The following is a 27312-nucleotide window of genomic DNA, read 5'->3' on the forward strand; positions in this document are numbered from 1 at the left end:
GATGGGTTCACCAGTTAACTTTTTCATGGACGATGAGTAGGCAAGCACTCACCATGTTGTTCCCCATCTGGATATGGGGTAGCGTCTCATCCTCAAATGCTGAATACTGCTGCAAAGGTTAAGTCTTGTACCTAGATATGCGCACTAAGACTGTTGAAACTCTAGAACCTAGAGTAAGCTTGTGGTTTGCTTCTAGGATAAGGATGCGATAAGAGACCACGAGTAGGTTGCTTATTGGGTAGATTTATACTCACTCCTTTCTAAACTTCTTTTTTAGGTTTGTGAAGTTACAAATCATGGCATTGGGGTGCTCGATAGTTCGAAAGTAAGAGAAAATCTCGACCCAAGGCATCTGTCTTAATTACATACACATAGTTGATATTTAACATACACCATGTATCCTAAACCCGTTCTCCTCATTACATGAACTAACCTATTCTTTGATTTTTATGCATTACATAGTTTGTTGAGTCACTATTCGTCAATCAATGCCTAAAAAATTAGGATGTGACACAAAATGTAACAGGTTGGAATTGTAAAAATAAGAGCATTTTGGAAAAATTATACTAAATCGAAGAAGCAGAATCACACCTCTAGAGTTCACCATGATTTTTTATATTCTGCAGAAGATATTGAGGATGTTATGGTGGTATCATGTTGCACAAAATCTAGAGTCTTATATACCACTACAAGGTGTATAAACATAGCTACTATTTCTGAGAGTGCTTCAAGCTCAAGTTTATGGTACAATAAACTGGACATATAAACGTTAAAATAATGAAAATGCTGGTTGCGAAAGGAGTTATAGAAAGCTTGAAATTTATTGATATGAGTCTTTGTGAGAGCTACGTTATGGGCAAGCAGAACCAAATTAGCTTCACAATGGTTGCCAAAGAACTAAAGAAAGTACGGTTGGAAATGGTACATACAAACATAGAGAGACCATCTCCTATTTCATCACTTGGTTGATCTAAGTTCTACGTCACCCTCATTGATGATTTCAACAAGAAGGTATGAGTTTATTTTTTGAAACATAAGTCAGATGTGTTCGTAAAGTTGAAAATGAGATCGGGTTGAAGATGAAATTCTTGACGCCCAATAATGTTGGAGAGTACGACATGTCATGGTTTTTAAATAGTAGTTTCATAGGTGACTTTTCATTTTCGTACCCAAAGTTATCAAAGGCGTGCATGTAGCAAAATCTCTGATCTAGGTAAGAAAATTAAAGGCGTTACAAGCTATATTCTGTACCTTCATGAACCAAGTTTTTCATACATACCTAGACCAGTTTTTTGTGGTGTATCTTGACAATATCACTGTGTGTATACAGTACCACGATTGACGAATAGAAAGTACACTTACACCTAGTATTTGAAAAACTAAGGTAGAACCAGTTGTACATTAAAAGAAAAAAGAAATGTGCTCCACACTAAACTAAACTGTATCAACTTCTTGGATGGGTTGCATGGAAATGGGTTGAATAAGTAGAGACATTACACTATCGTTCAGTTTTTAGTGCTCTGTGCCATGTCCATCTCCATGTTCATATATGCATTGAGACATTCTAGCAACATTTTTAGCTATCTCGATGAACACACGAGGAAAGATTGAATTCTCGACATCAACCGTATTTAACTTTTTCCAGGTCTCATCAATCAAATGTTTTATATGTTCACGAGCACTATTCTCTGAAACTCTTGTATCATTCATATAACATTGTATTGATTTTGGAATATCGCCCCTCTCTAATTCAATCTGAATAAAATGTCCATCCCAAAATCATGTTAGTAAATAAATGTTCCAAAATGTTAAATTTAATAAACTCAAAGGTACACTTATCTACTCTTATACATAGGTTTCAATTATTTTAATAAAATAATGTTTGCTTGTAATGATGATAATAAGATTTATTGTTCATACCGTTGATGTTCCAAGATCGTTAACAAGTCGCACAATTATGGCAGGACAACGAATTATATCAATGTGTTCTTTCAAGCTCTCCATGTCTTGGAGCATTGGAGATGTCTCGGAAACATATGCATGAACTAAGAAAAGTGGTACTCCTATTGAAATCCATGCATTGTCTAGATACTCTTCTAATGTTGGTTTATAATCGGTGTGATACCACCTAGCCTCCAAGATATAAGATTTGCATAAATCTACCCACTGTAAAATTCAATTTTTTTGGAAGTAAATTACATAATAATTTTTAAAGTTAAAAGAGTTTATTATAATCAAATTCTTACCGTTTTCTTAAGGTATTGGATCACATTAATTCCTTTGTCTCTCAACATTTCAAAAGCTATCTCATTTATAGAATTGTGGAGACCAAGAAAGCATATTTTCATATAATCAGGTAGTCGGTCCAGTGCATCAACATTCCACCTAAAATTATAAGTTAGGAGAGGGTTAAATATTTATATATTTTCCAATTAAAATCGGTATTTTATTTATATTTTAATAAATATTTTATTTAATTGTTTAAATTTTAACAACTAATTTACTATTAAAGTTTAAATTATTACTTTCATACGAACAAAAAAAAAATATATATATATATATATTTTCTAAAGTTTTCTTTAAAATTATCCATTAAAGAAATTGATAATTTGGTAAAGAAATATATATTTATAGATTACTAACCTTTCCACGGCTTCGGTAAAAAGCTCAAGTTCATCCAATGTGCCATATATATCATAAAAGTCATCTATTATCGTTATTAATGCACAAATTCTTGTGACCATTCTTCTAAAATACGAGAGCTCAGGTTCAAATGCCAAACCCACGGTCCAAAAGAAACATTCCATCAATCTATCTCTTGCAAAGCTCAACTTTTCGCTAAATCCAGTGCTCCTCCACCACCTAATTTGTATGTTCAAAAGTGTGAATGTAATATACGACCATCTATCTATTTATAATATTCTTTTTCTTATTAAAAATAAATTTGGTAAGTAAATGGGTGATTCAAAACAAAGTTTTGATGAAAAAAAAAAAAAAACACCACAAACCATTATTTTCAATGCTTCAAATATGTTTATAATAGTCATACCTGGATGCATATTTAAGATCTTCTTGGTGGATAGATTGCACTCGATTGAAATCTAATTTAGCAATTTCAAGAAGAATAGGGTTCATATCCACTTTTCTCTCGTAGATATCAATGAACCATCTTGTATCCAATCTTGATATTCGCCAGTGCATGGGAAACTCCAACGCATGTCTAATAATGGATGCTTCATATTCATCCTTGCACGATCTCATGTATTTTTCCAAATAGTTGATTGTAAAATATTTTGCTGCCGCTAAAATGTTCTCACCTTCTATGCATAAGAATGAAGCTTCATACAATGATAACATTCCATTTAAATCTCGGTAGAGTCTTGTACTAAAGTTCATGGCCTCATCCTTAAAATTATTGAAAACATCTGTCATTATAATATAAAAAGTCGTTAAATTAATAAGTATGTATTATCTGACGCAACATGACAAATTTTGTAACCTTCACTATTCCATTATACCATATTAACATTAATGAAATAATTTAAAAACAAATAGAATAAATTGATAAAATCATATTCATTTAAAATAAAATAAAATCAAATTCATTTATAAAATGTAAGAAATATATATTATCTTAGGATACCTTTATCGTGATAAAGATAAAAAAAAAGAAAGAAAGAAGCGACCAAAAAGATATATACCTTCTGAAACATTGAAACCATGTTGTCTTAAAAGTCTGAATTTAAGTGATGTTGCATACAGATTATTCTTTTCTAAATCATCACTTTCATTGCTCTTCTCGTATGTTCTTTTCAACACACTTTTAATCTCATTCTCAAAATGGTATGAGATTCCAAGTCGTTGTAAAGTATCAATCAGCTCGAGTTGCATTAGAGGATCGTCTATTATTTGGTTCATAAGCTCACCAACCTCTTCCTTTAGCTGATTGAAGCGTTTTACATATATTTCTCCCTAAACACAACAAACAAGTAATTTCTGACTCTTTATAACATTTAATGTAAATAAACAAAGAAAACAACTAATTTAAAGATTTCTAACATTCATACCGTAAATTCGCTGCTTAATGATTCAATGTACTCATGTTTCCAAATAGAAGGCTTGTAATTTCCAAACCGTCGTACAATGGTTTGATTTGATACACTTGTAGTGCTACTTACTTTATGTGTGATGGAATGATTCATCATAAAACAGAGTGAGAAATTGGCGATGAAGTGGAATGAAGACCGTTAGTTGATTTAATTCTTAGGAGAGGTAGCTTACTATATATATAGATGATCGAAACCTCGCTTTATTCTCTAATATTATTATTATTTTTTAATATATTAAATTTGTAAATATTTTAAAAAATATCGACCAAATACCTAAAAGATTTGAAGTCAACCTGTTGCTTGTCCTCACCTCTCTTCCAAAATGTTCTCACCTTCTATACATTAGAACGAGGCTTCATGCAATAATAACATTCCATTTAAATTATGATAAATTCTTGTGCTAAAGTTCTTCGTCTCATCCTTGAAGTTAAGAAAAATCTCTGTCATTATAATATAAAAAAATTGTTAAATTAATAAATATGCATTGCCTTAATGAACATGATAAGAGTATTAAACTTTCCAATTGACAGCTTCACATTCATTTTCAACTTTGTTTGTCGTTATAATAAAAATACTTAATTTTTCAGAGAATTAATGTTGATAGAAAATTATGTGAAGAAGAAAGTTAATACCTTGCGAAACATTGAATCCATATTGTCTTAGAAGCCTAAATGCAAGTGATGTTGCATACAGGTTATTCTTTTTCCATTCATCACATTCATAGCTCTTCTCATATGTTCTTTCCAACACATCCTTAATCTCATTTTCAAAACGATATGAGATTCCAAGTCGTTGTAAAGTATCAATGAGCTAGAGTCACTTTAGAGGATCATCTTTTATTTTGTTCATAAGCACACCAAGCTCTCCCTTTAACTCATTGAAGCGTTCTACACATATTTCTCCCTAAACACAACAAACAAGTAATTGCTAACTCAATTCTCTGTTTAATAATTAAATGTATTCATGTTTCTAAATAGGAGGCTTGAAATTTCTAGACCTTCGTATAATGGTTTGATTTGATACTTTTGCATGACTATTTACTTTAGCCGTAGGAGTAGGATGGATAATAGAAGAGTTTGGATCAAAATAAACTTGTTTGATGGAAGGGTTCATCATAAAAGGAGTGAAGAAGATTTTCTTCTCACCTTGAAGTTATGGAAAACCTCTGTCATGTTCATATAAACCGTTGTTAAAATGAATAAGCATTTCCACATTTTCGTAAATTTGAAATCTTCTGAATTGATATTCAATTTACTTATTAAATGAGTTTAGTTACACACTTTAATTTTCATAAAAAGTTAATTAATACGTATGGGAGTGAATTTGTTATTGGAATAGTCATTTTGCGTTTATTTGAGGAGTATTTCAAATTACTAAATTTTGTCAATCTTGTAAAATGTTTGAAAAATTGGGTGCTTGAAATACTTATCCTCTCCTCCTTCCCATAGGAAATATGGTTCTAGAAATGTGTGGATGGTTTCGGATCAAATAAACGAATTCAATATAATTGTAAGTCAATTAAGTTTGGTGGAAATTAATTTTGAGAATGAAATTAAAACACTAATTTTGATGTCATCTTTACCCGAGTCGTGGGATACTGTTGTTGCCGCCATTAGCAGTTCACAAGAATCTAATAAACTTAAGTTTCGATGAAATTCGAGATGTAGTTCTCAGCGAAAGTATTCACAAACAGAAAATTGGAGATTCATCCGGTAATGCTCTCATGGTTGATCGAATCTTAACTTTAGAATAAGGAGTAACGTGCTAATTATCACCACCTAAGTTTCCTGTTAATTTATATTATTTTATTAAATGAGTTTAGATACCCACTTTAATTTTCATAAAAAGTTAATTAATACGTATGGGAGGTGAATTTGTTATTGGAATAGTCATTTTACATTTATTTGAGTATTTCAAATTTTTAAACTTTGTCAATTTTGTAAAATGTTTGAAAAATTGGTGCTTGAAATACTTATCCTCTCCTCCTTCCCAAAGGAAATATGGTTTTAGAAATGTCTTGGTGGATCGGTTTCTGTTTCTGATCAAATAAACGAATTCAATATAATTGTAAGTCAATTAGGTTCGGTGGAAATTAATTTTGAGAATGAAATTAAAACATTAATTTTGATGTCATCTTTACCGAGTCGTGGGATACTGTTGTTGCTACAATTAACAGTTCACAAGAATCTAATAAACTTAAGTTTCGATGAAATTCGAGATGCAGTCCTCGGCGAAAGTATTCCCAAACAGAAAATTTGAGATTCATCAGGTAATGTTCTCATGGTTGATCGAACCTTAACATTAGAAGAAGGAGTAACGTACTAATTATCACCACCTAAGTTCTCTGTTAATATATATTATTTTATTATGAATTTACTTATTAAATGAGTTTAGCCACCCACTTTAATTTTCGTTTAGTTGAAGGGTGTTTCAAATTTTTAAAGTTTGCCAATTTTGTAAAATGTTTGAAAACTTGGCTGCCGTCATTTCAAGCCAACTCATTGCTTGTCCACCATACATAGCTTATCCTCTCCTCCTTTTCACATAGAAAATATGCTTCTAGGAGAGTGAGCGTTAATCTATCTAGATAAAACATTTCAAAACAATGTCATTTCAAAACATTTCAAAACATGACTTGAGTATTTTAAGAAATACTCGGTAAGTGATCTCATTACTGGGGTCAGGAAATGCACACACATGCAATTGTGTTTGGGACCTGTCATGAAATATTATTTCAGCGCTCAATCTTGTTTAGAAGTTGTAGGAACAAGTTTGAAGGAAAATAATTAACAATTGATCTCAAATTTGGAAGAAATATGAGACTAGGAGAACCAAACACTAAATGGTTATTACTTGTGATAGGAGCTCGACTCAACGCAATTCTTAATCCATATGAATGCCCCAACATCAGACCTGAGAAGCTTAAACTAACATTGAAACCTCCATAATCGTCGTGATTTTGAGAAAGAGTTTTTTAGATTATCCATCAGAAATATCATCTCCGATCAGTGAGCTACTAACTTCCAATTTGAATTTTAGTCATTGGATGTGGTGAGCTGTATGTTCTCTATAACATACTCAAATTTGGTGAAGATCCAGAGGTTCGATTTGAAGATTCAAGGGATTTTCAGTTGACTTTCCACTATTTTAGATTTGATTTTCTAATCCAAGGAATTTTCGTAATTATCTTGAACTTTAGGGATATTTTGTTAATTTCCGATTTTCCAAATATATTATTATTCTTTTTCTCAAAAAAATCTAAATTTTTTGTAATCATTCTTCATCCTTGGTTGGTCATTTTTCCCTTCATAAGCATCTTGAAATTCCTTCTAGATAAGAAATTAAAAATCCGGAAAATTCTTTAAAAATTGAAGAAAATGACCTTTTTGTCCTTTTTGTTTACTTTTTCATTTCCTATCCTTCTTTCAAAGACCTTTTAACTCCTTAAAATTACTTGTTAGGGTATAGAAATGAATTGATTTTGATCATTGTCCTTACTTAAATCCATTACTTCCTTTCCTTGTTTCTTTTGGATCTTAAACGGGTGTCATCATCTTATTTGGATGTTACATAATGGGCGGTTTAATCTTATTTTGGTGTTACATATACGATGCAAATGGTAGTTATTTAAAAAAAGAACAAAATATTGAAAAGTTCAATTCTTGCGAGACACTGACAAACTCATAATGTAACTACTACCATCACGATTCCCTTTAAATATTCTTGCTATCCACCCCGTGAGCTTTGCCAGCCCATGAGTTCCTTGCGGTCTATAGTTGTCAAGATCACATATAAAGTGTCACACGTGAGGGTGGAAGAATGTCAGAATCACACCGCAGCTGGATCTCAAATGGAAAGACATCGAAGAAGGAATTCAAAACCAATCCGAAAAGAGAAAGAAACGGTTGAGTTTTTCTTGAAATCGGGTATAGAAGACGCAACTCGCATGTAACACCCAAAAATGAAGGAAAGTCACCCATGTAAGACTCGAAGGATCCAAAGAAGGAAATTAAGAGGATTAAGCAAGGAAAATGGTCTTAAGCCAATCATTTTCATACCATAAGGAGTACTTTTAAGGACTCAAGACCTTTGGAGAAGAATTGGGAATGGAAGTGTAAGAAAAAAGAACGAAAATGTCATTTTTTCAATTATCAAGGATCTTTCCGGATTTTTAATTACTTATATAGAAGGAATTTCAAGATACTCGAGAAGGGGAAAATAACCAACAAGGGATGAAGAAAGTTTAAGAAAATTATGGATTTGTAGAGACAAATAATAATAAAATATTTAGAAAGTGGTAAATTACTAGAATACCCCTAAAGTTAAGGATAATTACGGATTTGCGATTCTGCTGAAAAAGTCAAAACCTTCACAGTACCGTTTGCACAAAATCCTTCTAATCCCAACTCTCACAGTTGGATCTTCTCCAAACTTGGATACATTCTAAAAAACGTAATGTGTTGAAATTTTGAAGAAAATAACACTTTTTGACCGATTATACTAAATCGTAGAAGAAGCAGAATCACAGATCTAGAGTTGACTATGATTTTTAATATTCAACAAAAGATACTAAGAATGCTATGGTGGTACCACATGACCCAAAATCTAGAGCCTTATGTACCACTGCATGGTGTATGAACATAACTTCTATTCGTGAGAGTGATTCAAGTTCAAGTTTATGGTACAATAGAGTGATTCTGGCTGCGAAAGGAGTTTTAGAAAACTTGAAACTAGTTAATATGAATCTTTGTGAGAGCTGTGTTTTGGACAAACAAAAACGAGTTAGCTTCACAAAGGTTGAAAAAAAAACTAAAGAAAGAACGGTTAGAAATGGTATGTACAAATGTTAGGGAACTATCTCCTATTTCATCACTATGTTGATATAAGTTTCACGTAACTTCATTGATGATTTCAAAAGAAAGATATGAGTTTATTTCTTGAAACACAAGTCATATGTATTTCTCACCTTCAAGAAGTGGAAAACTAAAGTTGAAAATAAGATCGAGTTGAAGATCAAATTTTTAAGGCCTGACAATGGAGGAGAGTACGACATGTCATAATTTAAAGCATTTCGTTCATTCGAGAACATTAGATTAATGAGGACAACTCTTTGTAATTAGATTAATGAGAACCGTTTCTAGCCTGCATTGTTAAATAGTAGTTTCATAAGTGACTTTTCATTTTTGTACTGAAATTATGTTAAGTCTGAGTTTTTGACAATTTATTATTTTTATTTTTGATTTTAAATTAAACCTATAAGTCCATGGCTTCATTTGAAATACCATTAACTTTTTCGCATGTTATTAAAGGTGTGCATGTAATGACGAATCTGATCTAATATGAAAATTAGGAGCGTTACAAGCTACGTTCTATACCTTGACGAACCAAGTTTTTCATAAATACCTGAACCAGTTTGTCGTAGTGTATCTCGGCGATATCGTTGTATACAATGTCATAATGGAGGAACACAAAATACACTTACACCTACTATTTTAAAAGCTAAGGCTGGACTAGTGGTACATTAAAAGAAAGAAATGTTCTTTTGCACAAGACTCTATCAACTTCCTTCGATACATAGTCAAATGTCTTGCATGGAAATATGTTGAATAAAGACATTACACCATCATTTATTTCTTGGCACCCTATGCCATGTCCATCTCCATATTGATGCATGCATTGACTTATTCTAGCAAGATTTTTAGCTATCTCGATGAACAAATGAGGAAATATTAAATTCTCGACCTCAATCATATTCAACTTTTTCCATATCTCATCAATCAAACTCTTTATATGTTCACGAGCATTGTTCTCTGAAACTCCTGTATCATTCATATAACATTGTATTGATTTTGGAACATCGATAACATGTCATACCATTGATGTTCCAAGATCATCAATAAGTCGCAAAATTATGGAAGAACATCAAATTATATCAATATTGTCTTCCAAGCTCTCCATATGCATTGGAGATGTCAAAACGTATGCATGAACTAATACAACTGTTCCTCCTACTGAAATCCATCCATTGTCTAGATACTCTTCTAATGTTGGTTTATAACCGATGTGATTTGCATAAAAATGTTGGTTTAGTTCTTTTGTCTCTTAGTGCATCTGAACACGACTCTCCACAATAGTATGATATTGTCCACTTTGAGCATAAGCTCTCATGGCTTTGCTTTGGGCTTTCCAAAAGACCTCACACCAATGGAGTTAGTATTCCTCACTTATAAACTCATGATCATTCCCTAAATTTGCCGATGTGGGACTTTCATCATCCAACAGACATTCCTCTAAAATATGAGAGTTCAGATTCAAATCCAACACCCACATACCAAAAGAAATTTTCCGTCAATCTATCTCTTGCAAAGTTCAACTTTTCGCTAAATTAAGTGCTACTCCACCACCTAATTGGTATGTTTAGTTAGCAAATGTAATTTACAACCATCTATCTGCATAAAATATCTTTTTTCTTATTAAAAATAAAAAAGTATCCAATTTTTTTAAAGAAAAAGAAAACTTTTAAGTAATGGGTGACTTGAAACAAAGTTTTGAGAAAAACTCACCACAAACAATTATTTTTAATGCACTCAATATATTTATAATATCCATACCTTGATGCATATTTCAAATCTTCTAGGTGGATAAATTGTACTCGATTGAAATCTAATTTAACAATTTCGAGAAGAATAGGACTCATATCCACTTTTCTCTCATAACCATCTTGTATCCAATCTTGATATTTGTCAATGTAAGGGAAGCTCCAACGAATGTCTAATAATAGATGCTTCATATTCATCCTTGCCTGATCTCATATATTTTTCCAAATAGTTGATTGTAAAATGTTTTGCTTCCTCTAAAATGTTGTCACCTTCTATACATAAGAATGAAGCTTCATAAAATAATAACATTCCATTTAAATCCTAACAAGAGTCTTGTGCTAAAATTCTTCGTCTCATCCAAAAAATTTTAAATTAATAAATATGCATTGTCTTGACGAATCTGATAAGAGTATTAACTTTCATATTGACTTATAATTAATGTTGATATCTTTATTCTGATAAAAAAAATTAAGTAAAGAAGAAAGTTAATACCTTCAAAAACATTGAATCCATGTTGTCTTAAAAGTCTAAATTCAAGTGATGTTGCATACAGATTATTCTTTTTCCAATCATCACTTTCTAGCTCTTCTCATATGTTCTTTTCAATAAATCCATGATCTCATTCTTAAAAAGGTATGAGATTCCAAGTCGTTGTAAAGTATCAATGAGCTCGAGTTGATTTAGAGGATCGTCTTTTATTTGGTTCATAAGCACACCAACCTCTTTCTTTAGCTCATTGAAGCGTTCTACATATATTTCTCCCTGAACACAGCATACATATCCACAAGTAATTGCTAACTATTGTTACATTAAGTGTAAATAAACAAAGAAAACAACCCATTTAAAGATTTTCATCATTCATACCTTAAATTCACTGTTTTGTTTAATGATTGAATGTACTCAACTTTCCAAATAGGAGACTTGTAATTTCCAAACCGTCGTACATAGGTTTGATTTGATACTCTTGCAATGCTATTTACTTTAACGGCAGGACAGATAAATGAAGAGTTTTGATCAAAATAGACTCCGTTTGATTGAAGGATTCATCATAGAAGGAATGAGAAAATTGTAAAGAGCCATTGACAAAGTGGAAGGAAGACTTGGTTGGTTTAATGTCTGTCATTCTTAAGAGAGGTAACTAATAGATATAGATGATCTAAACATGGCTTTATTCTCCAATATTAATTTTCTTTAATGTAACAATTGCCAAATTCAAAATCCAAACTTTAACTTAATATATTAGTTAATATAATTAATTCATAATTACTTAATATAATTAATTTGTTAAGGTCTTATCTTATTTCTTATATTATTTTAATTTTTTATAAAAAAAAAAGTTAAATAATAGGGAGGGAGATGAATTTCTTCTTGGAATCGTCATGTAGAGGTGTTTGAAATATTTAATTTTTGCCTAATTTGTAAATGGTTTAAAAAATTGCCAAATTTTTGCCTACAAAATGCCTGAGATTTCAAGCCAAGCCATTGCTTGTCCACCATACATAGGTTATCCTCTCCTCCTGCACGTAGAAAATTTGCTTCTGGAAGAGTGACTTTTGAAACAATTTGGACTTAGTAAGAGTGTTAACGGATATTCTAATTATGATATTATGAAACACTGTACGTATAGTCTGATCTCGACAAAGGGATCACACAACTCACACATTCCATTTCGATGAAGAACCCGAAGAACAAAAAAAGAGAAAAATATACATATATATATGCATGTATACATCGTGGAGACATTGTGTAACGACTCAATTTATTCTTCTAAAATAAAGTTATCATTGCATGCATGACATGATTGCTAAATTTGTGATCGGTTGATTTTTACACTTATTTTCTTCATCTTATCACCAGCCCCAAATAGTTTCAACAATAATTTGCTGGCCAAATAATTAAGATGGGACACATTATATTTCAAGCCAAACCCATAGCTTGTATTCTCATGTCATTCAACACGTGGTTTAAGTAATATAGTTTGGTTGTTGCTTATACTTTTTTTCCTTTAAAGAGAACCTTAATTATCCCGCTCATAACTTTGAAACATAGAGTGCCGACTCTTTAAGGATGATAAGATTGAGTTTATGCCAAACATTTCAAAACAATATCATCACTTATATATTCATAACAAAATCATTAAAACAATTATAACAGAAAAACAAACCACATTAAACTTAGATAATAAAGAGAAATTGAAAAAGGTCGAAACAACTATTGTACCATTCTTGTTTCGTTGCTAAAAGAGTGATGGTGATAAGTGATATCAAAGTTGCGTTAGCTCCGTGTCCCATTAAAGACCAAAACAATATCGGTGACAAAGAAGTTGGCTAAATCAGGAAGGACTCCAACATCTTCTAGAAACTCTTTTAACGAGCTTACCATAGCTTAAATATAAGTGGTTAAAGCTTGTTGTAGTCCTTTATTTCTGGGAGACTTATGTCATGTCCATCTCCATATTGGTACACATATTGAGCCATTCTAGCAAGATTCGTAACTCTCTCGATGAACGCTTGAGGGAAGATAGAGTTCTCAACTTCAACCATTTAACTTCTTACATGTCTCATCAATCAAAAGCCTTATGTATTCACAAGCCTTACTCTCTGAGGCTCTCACTTCATTCATGTAACATTGTATTGATTTCGAAATATCACCTCTTTCTAATTCATCGTTAAATTTAATAACTTATAAAATTCTATTAACTCGAATATAGTTACCTTCTCAAATATTAAATTTTGATTATTTGTATAAATAAAAAAAGGGGTTTTTTGTAATGAAGATAACAAGACTTGTTGTTACATACGGATGAAGTTGCTAGATCATTAACAAGTCACACAATTGTGGAAGACCAACGAATTATATCAACATGTTCTTCCAATCTCTCCATGCCTCGAACATTGGAGATGTCGTGAAAACATATGCATGCGTTAATGTAAATGGCCCTCCTATTGAAATCCACGCATTGTCCAGATATTCTTCTAATGTTGGTTCATAATGGGTGTGTACCACTTGATCTCCAACATATAAGCTTTACACAAATCTACCCACGGTAAAATTAAATTATATGTTGATTTTGTTGATCTTAATCCAATGAAAAGTTAGAAGAGTATATTATAATTAAATTCATACTCTTTTCTTAAGGAATTGGATCACATTAATTCATTTGCCTCTCAACATTTCAAAAGTCATCTCAGGAGTCCAAGAAAACATATTTTCATTTAGTCACGAAGTTAGTCCACTACATCAACATTCCACCTAAAATCATAATGTAGAAGAGAGTTAAATATTTATACATTTATAAAACTTTTATTTTCTAAAAACGTAACTCAGGCTCAACCTATGTTAGAATTATTTGTGAAGTTTGATTTTTACATGTTTACTTGTTTGCTGAGTTATAACAACTATCGTACAATTCTTGTTTCGTTGCTAAAAGAGTGATTGTGATAAGTTATATCAAAGTTGCGTTAGCTCCGTATCCCATTAAAGACCAAAACAATATCGGTGACAAAGAAGTTGGCTAAATCAAAAGCCGACAAACTAAACTAGATCGTATTAAATGACATTCTTGAAAGAAATCTCTAAAAAAAAAAAAAAAAGGTGTCTTAGTTGACTCGGGTACTTTTCACAATTTCATCTCTAATCAAGAAGCCTCCACATTGAGTCTAAAGATAGAGAAGGATTCTAGAAAGTGAAAGTTGTTAATTTAGAGTCTTTACATATAGTTGAATCCTATAAAAGACTCGAGTGAAATGGATCTGGTTGTGGTTCATATGTATGATTTCAACATAGTACTTGGAATCGACTTTCTTCTTGAACATAAACTCATCCAATACGACTAGCTATATGTATCGTGATTACTGATTGCAATCTCATTGTAATCCTTGAAAGTATCAAACAATAGAGTTGTTAGGAACGAACACTTCATTCATGCAGCGGAAGCGGTAGAATCGATTTTGCTTCACTTAGAATTAAACAAAATGAAAAAATTAAGCGAACTTACTTGAAAGAAATTTAGAACTAGTGGACCTTTATTCTACTTGTTCGTACCCTTCCAACAAGTGAATCTACTTTAAAAAAAACTCTTCCTTAATCGTGGGCAAAACTTTTGGGAGACTCTTATAAGATAATCCCAAAAGATTTAGAAAAGAATAGCTTTAGATAAAATTCTTAGAGAAATTGTATGGAGCTTTTGAAAAATATTTGTTAAATAATATATTTAAGTATATAATATATTAAGATATAGTATCTCATTTAAATCATATTTAAATATCAATCTCATTTAATTTATCTAATATACATTATATTATATTTTTGAAGGACTAGTTTGAATACTCTGTGGATTAGTTTTTAGTGTATCTTAATGATATCGTTGTATTATAGCACTACGATGAAGGAACACAAAATACACTTAAATCTAGTATTTGAAAAGCTAAGGCAGAACGAGTTGTACATTAAAAGAAAGTAATGTACTTTATTACAAGTCTGTATCAACTTCTTTAGATACGTCATCAAATAGGTTGTATGGAAATGGGTTGAATAAGTAGAGACATTACACCATCATTTATTTCTTGGCACCCAGTGCCATATCCATCTCCATATTGATACATGCATTGTCCCATTCTAGCAAGATTTTTAGCTATCTCGATGAACACATGAGGAAATATTGAATTCTCGACCTCCACTGTATTTAACTTTTTCCATGTCTCATCAATCAAACTCTTTATATGTTCACGAGCATTGATCTCTGAAGCCCCTGTATCATTCATATAACATTGTATTGATTTTGGAACATCACCTCTTTCTAATTCAACCTGAATAAAATATTCATCCATGTTAATAAATAAATGTTCCAAAATGTTAAATTGAATAATCAATATGGAATTTCATTAATTCGAAGATGCTTATCTACGCGTATATATAGGTTTTAATTATTTAATAAAAAATGTTTACTTTTAATAATGATAACAAGATTTATTGTTCACATACCGTTGATGTTCCAAGATCATCAACAAGTCGCAAAATTAAGGAAGAACAACGAATTATATCAATATGTTCTTCCAAGCTCTTCATGTCTTCGAGTATTGGAGATGTCACAAAAACATATGAATGAATTAATATAACTGATCCTCCTATTGAAATCCATGCATTGTCTAGATATTCTTCCAAAGTTGGTTGATACCCGGTGTGATACCACTTAGCCTCCAACATATAAGATTTGCACAAATCTACCCACTGTAAAAGTTAATTTGCTACCAAGTAAATTACATTATAATTTTAAAATTTAAAAAAGTTTATCATATCAAATTCTTACCGTTTTCTTAAGATATTGGATCACATTAATACCTTTGTCTCTTAGTGCATCAAAAGCCATCTCATTTATAGAATTGTGGAGACTAAGAAAACATATTTTCATATAGTCAGGAAGTAGGTCTACGGCATCAACATTCCACCTAAAATCATAATGCAAAATATTTATATAATTTCCAATTAAAATGGTTATAAAATATAAGATTCCAAGACATCAAATATTTTAATAATATTTTAATTTTTAAAATTTTAAGAACTAAAGGTTACTTTCATCTAGTTAAGAGAACAAAAGAATAGTTTCTAAAAGTTTTCTTTAAAATCATCAAGCAAACAAAGGATGATTGCTAACCTCTCTATAGCTTTAGTAAAGAGCTCGAGTTCATCTAATGTGCCATATATATCATAAATGTCATCTATTGTTGTTATTATTGCACCAACTTTGGTACACATTCTTCTAAAATATGAGAGCTCAGGTTCAAATCCTATACCCATCGACCAAAAGAAATTTTCCATCAATCTATCTCTTGCAAAGCTCAACTTTTCGTTAAATCCAGTGCTCCTCCACCACCTAATTTGTATGTTTAGTTAGCAAAAGTATTAATGTAATTTAATGCTCTAAATAGGTTTACAATAGTCATACCTTGATACATATTTAAGATCTTCTTGGTGGATAGATTGCACTCGATTGAAATCTAATTTAGCAATTTCTAGAAGAATAGGGTTCATATCCACTTTTCTCTCATAGATATCAATGAACCATCTTGTATCCAATCTTGTTATTCGCCAATGTAAGGGAAGCTCCAACGCATGTCTAATAATGGATGCTTCATATTTATCTTTGCATGATCTCATGTACTTTTCCAAATAATTTATTGTAAAATGTTTTGCTGCCTCTAAAATGTTCTCACTTTCTATACATAAGAACGAAGCTTCATACAATGATAGCATTCCATTTAAATCCTGATAGAGTCTTGTGCTAAAGTTCTTCGTCTCATCCTTGAAATTATGAAAAACCTCTGTCATTATAACATAAAAAGTTGTTAAATTAATAAATATGCATTTTCTAACGCAACATGATAAGAGTATTAAGTATTAAGTTTCATATTGACATAGTAGATTTGATATCTTCTTAATTGCTATTCCATTATACCATATTAAAATCGATGAAATAATTTAAAAACAAATAGCAATAAAATCAAATTCATTTAAATTATAAAAAATATATATTATTAATTAATTAATATATATACATATATATATATATATATATTTAAAATGTGTCTAAAACTTTTCTAATAATATTTGTTAACATTTTCTCATCATTTCCATTTAGGCTTATTATTATTACAATAATAATAATAATAATAATAATAATAATAATAATAATAATAATAATAATAATAATAAAATAATAATAATAATAATAATAAAATAATAATAACAACAACAAGAACAAGAACCATAACAATTTCGTGACCAATTGTTGTTGATACATTTCTCCTAATAAAAATAAATAATTAAATAAATAAATAAATAAAATTGAGTGACCAAAAAAATATTACCTTGTGAAACGTTGAAACCATGTTGTCTTAGAAGTCTGAATTTAAGTGATGTTGCATACAGATCATTCTTTTCCGAAACATCACTTTCATTGCGCTTCTGGTGTGTTCTTTTCAACACATTTTTAATTTCATTCTCAAAATGATATGAGATTCCAAGTCGTTGTAAAGTATCAATCAGCTCGAGTTGCTTTAGAGGATCATCTATTATTTGGTTTATCATCACATCTACCTCTTCTTTAAGTTTATTGAAGCGTTCTACATATATTTCTCCCTAAACGCAACGTACATATCCACAAGTAATTGTTATCTCTTTTTAACATTAAATGTAAATAAATAAAATAAACAACGAATTTAAAGACTTATATCATTCATACCTTAAATTCACTATTTAGTGATTCAATGTACTCATGTTTCCAAATAGGAGGCTTGTAATTTCCAGACCGTCGTACAATGGTTTGATTTGATACTCTTGCAACGCTATTCATTTTACCCGTAGGACAAATAAATGAAAAATTGTGAAGGGCGACAAAGTGGAATGAAGAGTTTGTTGGTTGATTTGGTTCTTATGAGAGGTGGCCTAATATATATAGTGATCCAAACATCTCTCATATTAATTTTGTAAATGGTCGAAGTACATGAGATTTGAAGCCAACCCATTGCTTGTCGTCACATCTCCTCTTGCTCAATTAAGTCAATTTAAGTGTGTTACACATGGTTTATTTAATATGTGGTGGTTATTGCTTATACGTTTCTTCCTTCAATAGAACCCTAATTACTACATTAATAACTTTGAAGTATAGTGTGGACTTGTAATGTAACATATCCATTATTAATATTTAATGGGAAATTAACTCTAAAGTCAAGTTTGCATACTTAATGCTTTGGAATAAAAGTAATACAAAAGAAATAAAACGAAATAAACCATACAAAATGAAACTACTAAATGAAAATTCAATTAATCTATACTAGTCTACTAAAATTAAATGCGAATCTATACTAAGCATGTGCCATTGTCTCGCGGTTTGCGATACCATTGTTAGCCTTACAGATGCGTCTTGCATTTACCTGAAAAGTATAGTAACACGTGGTTTGAGTATTTAAAAATACTTAGTAAGCGACCTCTATTTACCCCTATCATTGTTATTAAAAAAAAAAAAAATTAATAATTGCATTGTTGAAACCCTATTTACCCCTCTAGGGTTGTCATATCGATCCAACAGTATCCACCTCGAACGTTTCTTAGGAAATACTTGTAGGAGGATTTTTGTATGAACCTTAAACCAAATATGAATTAAGGATATATGAAAGAAAAACTCAAAGAACCGAGAGTTAAGGCCATGAACCGATCAAATTACTTGAGATTTAGGTAACATTAAAATAACCCACTAAATGAACTTTGCTGCCTATGAAATTTTAATACTAACCATATTATAGCATGGTGAGATTATATATGAAATTTGGTATTCATTGGATAAGGGTAAGTAAGTAAACCAAGACCCTGATGCCCCTAAGGTAATTTACTTTGGTTCATGACTTATATAACCTCCAAATGCTATAAAACTCTATAGTAGGTCTTAGTTTATGATGCTTAATGATGTTGTATTGAAAGCTTTTGGAATAGGTTAAGTACCAAACCAATAATTTTGAGGTAAAATGACAAAAATGCACCTAGGACTATTTGTGATATTTCAAGGTGTATACGTGCTCCAAATGACCTACTACTTTCTATAAGGCCTATTCTTAAGAACATGAAGATTTGTTATAGATTTCAAGTTGATTAGAGCAAGTTTGGTACCTAAACCAAGTTAGAACCCAAGAAACACGTTAAGACTCAAGACTCTTCTAGAACCCTCTAAAGAATTCATTGTGACTATGACTTTCTAGAATAACTCATACTTGTTATTATGTTTATGAGTGCATGTTACAACTTATTGCTTCAAGGAATTATGAACCTTAGAAACTTACAAGATTGAGAATGAATAACAAACATGACTACCAAGGTAAGAAGAATGCTAGGTATCACTCAAAGATAAGGGACCAATGTCCTCAGATACAGAAACTCAAGAATGCTAGGTGATACTCTAACTCGTGGTGCATTTAGAGACCCATGTTTTCCTCTTCTAGATGGCATACCCCGCACCATGTCTTACTAGAAGGATGTCATGTTTGGCCTCATGTTTCCCTCACCTAGATGAGATGCCCCGCACCATGCTATGGGTACCCTAAGATTTGTAGGATGTCATGTTCATGTATGCACCAATCACGTGACCTTTATGGTCTATTATGGGGAGTAATCTAAGGCCACGATGGAACAAGAAGAGAGTAAACTACCTTAGCCAAGAATCAAGAACCTCTTACGACCACCCCACGATACAACATGTTCATGACTTAGACTACGCTGCTTGGAACGTACGAGACCTTTGGCATAGGTATTCCGGCTATATCACTGGGCAGAACTAGATGTAGGATTAGACTACATCACTTGGAATGTATGATGCATTGGATGTAGGTTTTTAGACTATGCCTCTTGGAATGCATGAACCTTGGGCATAGTTTTCAGACCGTATCGCAAGACAAGCCCTAGATGCAGGTTTAGACTATGTCGTTTAGAACGCATGAAACCTTGGAAGGTTTAGACTGTGTTGCTTGGAACATATGAAGCCTTGGACACGAGTTGTCAGGTTCATGGCTAGTGCTTTAAATTTTAAGGGGAGTGTTTTGGAAAACAAATTAAGAATAGAATAAGAACCTAGAAAGTAACCAAGAATAAAACAACATCAAAATTGATTGACTTAGAATACCAAAAGAATAAAGAGCTGAAAAGCTTTTAGTGAAGGATAGAACTAGAACTTGAATCAAGATTCAAGCTCTAAGAACAATAACCAAGAACTATAGTACTAAGGCCCTTAGAACAAAAAAAAAAAAAAGATTTCAGAATCCAAGGACCAAAGTCTTCACCATAGATCATGATAAGAACCCACAAGTCAAGAACAAGAACTAAAGGGCCTAAGTAGATATAACAAGAACTAGAACAAGACAAGAAAGACTATGGTACCCTAGCATATTAAGAACCCGATTAAGAGCCTACAAGTATGCTACCTGTCTTTGTACTAATTCCATGTTTCCATGTTTTTCAGGTAAACAATGAGTTGGTCGAGGTCGGGAACAAACTCTGGAGCAGGTGCCATAGACAAGCCTCACCCGCCGTCCTCCACACCTTTTTATTTTAAATCTTGTATGTCCGTTCCTTATTTTATGTTTTAACTAGTATGGTGTATTTTAACTATATATGTATAAACTTAGGCCAATTCGGCAGCCTTTTGCTCAATTTCTCGTGGGGTCAGATTCTGATCGGTACGAGTCAAGTTATAAAATTTATTTATACTTTACATGTTTTCTTTTATACTTGGTCTTGAAGTAGAAAACGTTCCATCTCTTCCTGAATAGCTTCTTTCAATTTAAATTCTTTTCATTTTATTTTGCAAAAAAAATTGTCCAATCACCGCTTCTTACAATTGGCAATAGAATTAGGGCTAATGGTGACTCCAAATTAGAAAAGAGTCAAATTGTCCCATTTACCATCACGGTTGACTTTGACTCATTTTTCAAATTTTCACTATTTTATTTTATATTTTTCTTGAGTTCTTCGAGTTTTTTCTAAGAATTTTTTTCTTCTATCATCTCAGAATTCAGCATTTTAGATGCTAAATAGTTCAATTTAAAAGATAAAAAGGAGTATTTAATTTCTGGTAAGACTAAGCGTTACTTGAATGATTTTGATCAAATCATTAGTAACAATTATAGAGTGGATCATATCAATAGTATTACTAAGATAAAGACACTCAATTTTATCTATGTACTATAGACTCTTTAAGTTATTAAACATGATCGTCCAATATGACAACCACATATTATTCAAGATTACACGAATAACTTTAAATTTTTCATGCCATAAATAATATTAAATTATAAATAAAATTATTAAAATTATTATTAAAAATTAAATAGTTAATTACGAAGCTTGCTTAATCTAGGAGCACTACAATATAGACTCTTGATCCTTTCTTATATCATGCATTACATAGCCTGACCAAGCAAGAGAGGTCATAATGACTGATTTATCCTTAGGTGACTTTGACCACTTTTCTTTCTTTCTTTTTTTTTTTTTTTTTTACTATATTCTTTAATATTTTGTTTTCAAATTTTGAGATTTTTTTTAACTTTTTTCACTTTTATCTTAACTTGAAATTAATCTCCATCAATAAAATTTCAGAAGTTTGAATTTAAAAGAAAAAAATGAGTTTTTAATTCTTCACGAACTTAGGTGTTACAATGACCTAAGTAAGGTCACTTTCAGTAAACTGAGCACCTTAAGATCGTAAGAAATGATTAAAGGAGAAAGATTAGAAGAGTAAAAATCGAACAAGTCGCATTAAGTTAGGCCTCACTATGAATCCAATAGCTCCAACCTATGACTGAGGTGAAGTTTATGTTATGAAATGTGATAACAAAGCATGCATAAGAAAACTTAATTAAGATTAGGGCACTGTAACTAGGGTGGTCTATATATTGTCCTAGGCTAATACTTTTCCAGTAGACGTTACATCGAAGATCATCAATGATTAGAGGTTTAGACCTCTATGCACCAAGAGACTTGTTAGGTTTGAAGAGCTAACCTCAAATGCCTTGAAAACGAGAGATGAAATTTAAACGGTTTAGATGCTCCTAGAAGCTTAAAAGTCCACCACGACCACCCTAGAGAAAAATAAATGTAATCCGTAAGATGACACCAGCCAATATAATGCATGCGGAGCTTCCACCTCCTTAATTTGGTTCGATCACCCTATCCGTCCAATGGGAGGACATTGATTTTAACCACCCTTAAAAAAATAAAAGGATAAAATAAAGCAAAAATACAACCCCGAATATCTTAACTAAGATATATATATATTTTGTGATACGATAGGAAAACTATACAATAATATGTTATGCTATGGTAAATGTTATAAAATGATATGTTAGCGATTTGATATATTGTGATACGACATGTTATGGTATAATATGTACATGATGAGAACTGTTATGTCTGGAAATATGGAAACGTTAGGATATGACATATGTATGTAAATGTGATTGATATGATGTGAATGACATGCAAAACGACGTACTAGCATGAAATACAACCCCGACGTATGCATGAATGATATGAAGGAAGACGCTAGCGGGGTTGTATTAAATAATAGTGAAAATGGAAAAATATTAGGACCTCATACATTATTGTGCGTTCATGCATTGGGGATACCTCTATTCCTTCACGATAGTATGGATATGTACACCACTAGGCAGGAGATCGTTCATTATGTTTATCATAATGCTGCCGTGGTGGTCACTATTCCTAATGGGTGACCGACATCAACAACTCCCAGAGAATGCTCGCCCAACCAAAAAGTGGGCCCAGTAGGTGTACAAACTGACTGGTGGGTTCATACTCGAACGTGTGGACCATGTGTAGAAAAATTATATACACATCCCAATAGCCCATTAGAATATCCGCCATAGGAAAATAGACCATTATGATAGGTCTCACTCATGAAATTGTATGTATTTGCATTTAACCTCAATAGTTGGGTTACTTAATTGAGTATTTCTTAAAATACTCGAGCTACGTGCTACTTCTATTTCAGGTAAAAGCAAGACAGTCCTATACGGCTGACGATGACATCGCAACTCGAGACAAGACACATTCATAGGGTAGTCGCATTTATTTTTCTTAGACTTAGGTAGAATAAGATGTTTTTAACTTAATCAATCATTTATTTTTTGTATCGTTCTAAAGATATTTTCAAACACGAAAGTCCATGGCTGTGTTTCAAGATGAAAGTTATGTTTTATGAAAGTTTAAATGGAATAATTTCGCATTAAATGCTCATGATATGTATACAGTAGCGACCTTTAATTAAGTAGAAAATCTAGGGTTGTTACACTACCACCACGTTAACCCCAGAGGGAATAAGTTACCACGTAGGTTGGTACTAGACGGTATGACGTTGAGGAGCCTCCACACCTATTTTCGCTCTGATTTGGTATCATTAAGTTAGACGTTAGGTTGGTTAGGGTTGTGTGACTTGAGCAAGAGTGTTTTACTAGGCTACCTTGCACAGAGGATCCGACCTGTGGGAGGCATTGATCATGCGGATGGCAAGCAGAGCTGGTACGTACAGGGGGTAGCACCCTTGACATTGGGCGACTCCATGGCCTATGGGACAGGTTTGTCTGCTATCTTCCATGGATGATGAGCATGCTAGTACTTACCATGTTGTTCCCACTTGATTTTGAGAGTGTTCTTGAGGTAATGCCTTAACTCCAGCTACCAAACATTGTTGCGAAGCCTAAAGAGATACCAGGTCTATGCACAACAACATTGATGCGCCTAGAGCCTAGAAATAAACCATGGTCATTTGTTCGAGTCAAGGATGCGATAAGAACATATAAGTAGGTTTCTTACTTATTATTTTATTATATATTCACCATTCTAATTTCCGTTTATCAGATCTATGGTGAAGTTGGTCAAGGCGAGGGGGTGTTTGGAAGCTCAACAATCACAAAGGAATGTCAGCCTTGAGTATCTGTCGAGTCCACGAGTGTTGTAGTTCACATGTCCTTATATACTATGTATCCCTACCCCATTCCCCTTTTTTTTTTAATGTACATGTCTTATATATTCATTTGTGAGTCATGCATCCCATAGTCTGAGTCACATTTGGTATTTCAACCCCTTTTGGGGTCTGTCATTTCCATGGGCACAATTTATGTTGCATAAGAGGGGAATCCTTGAATTTAAGTGAAGTGATCTATAATTTTTTAAAATTATTAACTAAAATTATTAAGTTAATATTTAATATATTACATATAATAAAAATAAAGGGTAAATGCGTGCTAACTTGTATAATTTCATTTTTTTTGTCGAACATAAAAAACCTTCTTAAATATTTTTCACTCAAATGTTGACATTTTTCTATCTTTCTTGTAATTTTAAAATGAAAAGAAATAAAAACTATATAAATTGACAATAAAAGAGGTCAATTTTAGATGGATGAGTTAAAAAAAATATATTTTTTCTTCAAAATGGAAGTTTAAAAGACCATGAGCATATGTCTTATTACATTGGGTAAATTCTAATGAATTTACTTAATTAACCTTTGGCCATTTATTCACTATATGGATGAATTGAAATGGGTCGAACAAATAGAGACATTACATTAGCATTTGTTTCGTTGTTGCCTATGCCATGTCCGTCCCCAAATTGATACATGCATTGAGCTGTTCTAGCAACATTTTTAGCTCTTTCGATGGAAGAAAAATAGAATTCTCGACCTCAACTATATTTAACTTCTTCCATGTTTCATCAATCAAATGCTTTATATGTTCACGAACATTATTCTCTGATGCTCCGGTGTCATTCATGTAACATTGTATTGATTTTGGAACATCGCCTCTTTCTAATTCTTCCTAGAGAAAATTTAAATCATAGAATCATGTTAGTTAATAGAAGTATTAAAATGTTAAATTGAACAATTTATATCGAATTTCATTTCTTAAAGGGTCTTACTTATTCGTATACTTAGCCTTTAGTTATATCCATAAATAAAAAATTTCTTTAAAAAAAGATAATAAGACATTGTTTTTATACCGTTGATGTTCCTAGATCATCAGCAAGTCGCAAAATTGCAAAAGACCATCAAATTATATCATGTTGTTTCAAGCTCTTCATGTATTCGAGCTTTGAAGATGTCATAAAAACATATGGATTTACTAACATTACTGGTCCCCTATTGAAATCCACACATTGTCTAGATGTTCTTCCAATGTTAGTTTATAGCTGGAGTGATACCATTTAGCCTCCAACAAAAGAGCTTTGCAAATATTAAATTTGTTAGAAAGTAAATTACATAATAATTTTTCTCCTAATTAATCAAATGTGAAGTTAGAAAAGTATATTATAATCAAATTCATACCATTTTTTTAAGGTATTGGCTCACGTTAATTCCTTTGCCTCTTAGTGCATCAAAAGTCATCTTATTTATAGAATTGTGGAGACCAAGATAACGTATTTTCATATAGTCGAGAAGCTGGTCCATTGCATCAACGTTCCACTTAAAATTATAATTTAGAAGAGAGTTAAATATTTATATACTTTGAGATTTATTCACAACCATTATATATTTTAATAACTAAATTATTTTCCATTAAAATTTATGAACTAAATTGTTATTTTAGGAATGTTTAGAGAACAAAAAAAAAAAAATATTTTCTTTAGAATCATGTAAATTAATGATTTGGTAAACAAAAAATATATTTATTGATTGCTAACCTTTTTACAGCTTCGGTAAAGAGCTCGAGTTTATCTAATGTGCTATAGACATCATAAACATCATCTATTATTGTTGATAATGCAACAATTTTTGTAGACATTCTTCTAAAATATGAGAGCTCTAGTTCAAATCCAATACCCATCAGCTTAACTGTTCCCCGAATCCAGTACTCCTCCACCACCTAATTCGTGTATAAAAGAATGTGTGTTAAGTTAGCGAAAGATTAATGTAATTTACTCCGACCTAATCGGATTAAAATATCTTTTTTCTAATTAAAAATATAAAAGTATCCTATTTTTCTAAAGAAAAAGTAAAGGGGTGATTTCAAACAAAGTTGGGAGAAAAAAACACCACAAACTCTAAATATGTTTACCATAGTCATACCTTGATGCATATTTAAGATCTTCTGGGTGGATAGATTGAACTCGATTAAAATCTAATTTAGCAATTTCGAGAAGAATAGGGTTGATATCTACTTTTCTCTCATACATATCAATGAACCATCTTGCCTCCAATCTTGAATATTTGCCAATGTAAGGGAAGCTCCAACGAATGTCTAATAATAGATGCTTCATATTCATCCTTGCACGATCTCATGTACTTTTCCAAATAGTTTATTGTAAAATGTTTTGCTGTTTCTAAAATGTTCTCACCTTCTATACATAGGAATAAAACTTCATACAACGATAACATTTCATTTAAATCCTTGAAGTTATTGAAAACCTCTGTTGCTAAAATTTTCAAAGTATAATCCTAAAACATTTCATAACAAATAATACTTCGTTTTTAAAGAAAGTGAATACCTTGTGAAATATTGAATCCATGTTGTCTAAAGAGTCTAAATTCAAGTGATGTTGCATAAAAATTATTCTTTTTCCAATCATCACTTTCACAACTCTTCTCATATGTTCTTTTCAATATATCTTTAATCTCCTTTTGAAAATGATATGAGATTCCAAGTCGTTGTAAAGTATCAATGAGCTCGAGTTGCTTTAAAGGATCGTCTATCATTTGGTTCATGATCATACCAACCTCTTCCTTTAATTCATCGAAACGTTGAACACACATTTCTCCCTATCAACTCTTTTCAAAATTAAGCATAAATAAATAAAGGAAATAAACCATTTAAAGATATCTATAATTCATACATTGAATTCACTATTTAATGCTTCAATGAATTCATGTTTCCAAACAGGAGGTTTATAATTTTCAGATCGTCGTACAGCGGTTTGATTTGATATTTTCGCAAATACGTTTACTTTAACATGAAGGATAAACATCAGAATAGACTCGATGGAAGGATTCATCATAAAAGGAGTAAGAAGTTGATGAAGAGCCATTGACAAAGTATAATAAAGAATTTGTT

The 27312-nt window shown here is 31.7% G+C and overlaps 1 protein-coding gene and 1 pseudogene across 1 annotated transcript; both read right to left on the bottom strand.

The window, feature by feature from the left end:
• Nucleotides 1–1434: 1434 nt before the first annotated feature.
• Nucleotides 1435–27312, bottom strand: LOC111470327 (annotated as a pseudogene).
• On the bottom strand, nucleotides 15157–18109 carry LOC111470417 (terpene synthase 10-like). Its single transcript, XM_023115982.1, has 7 exons — nucleotides 17949–18109; nucleotides 17575–17845; nucleotides 16653–17028; nucleotides 16362–16580; nucleotides 16017–16155; nucleotides 15692–15937; nucleotides 15157–15516 (listed from the first exon to the last, which is right to left on the bottom strand). The coding sequence occupies exons 1-7, from the start codon at nucleotides 18057–18059 to the stop codon at nucleotides 15214–15216; spliced, it is 1665 nt and encodes a 554-aa protein (XP_022971750.1). The 5' UTR covers nucleotides 18060–18109; the 3' UTR covers nucleotides 15157–15213.

This window comes from Cucurbita maxima, unplaced genomic scaffold (genome assembly GCF_002738345.1).
Source record: "Cucurbita maxima cultivar Rimu unplaced genomic scaffold, Cmax_1.0 Cma_Scf00044, whole genome shotgun sequence".
Classification (NCBI taxonomy): Eukaryota; Viridiplantae; Streptophyta; class Magnoliopsida; order Cucurbitales; family Cucurbitaceae; genus Cucurbita; species Cucurbita maxima.

What these genes read in the sequence shown, in the direction of transcription:
- LOC111470417 (XM_023115982.1), bottom strand. Translation starts at nt 18,059, where the DNA reads ATGAATAGCGTTGCAAGAGTATCAAATCAAACCATTGTACGACGGTCT. An exon ending in GATCTTAAATATGTATCAAG is followed by an intron (nt 16,581 to 16,652) that starts GTATGACTATTG and finishes CATACAAATTAG; the next exon opens with GTGGTGGAGGAGCACTGGAT. An exon ending in ATGATCTTGGAACATCAACG is followed by an intron (nt 15,517 to 15,691) that starts GTATGTGAACAA and finishes TATTTTATTCAG; the next exon opens with GTTGAATTAGAAAGAGGTGA.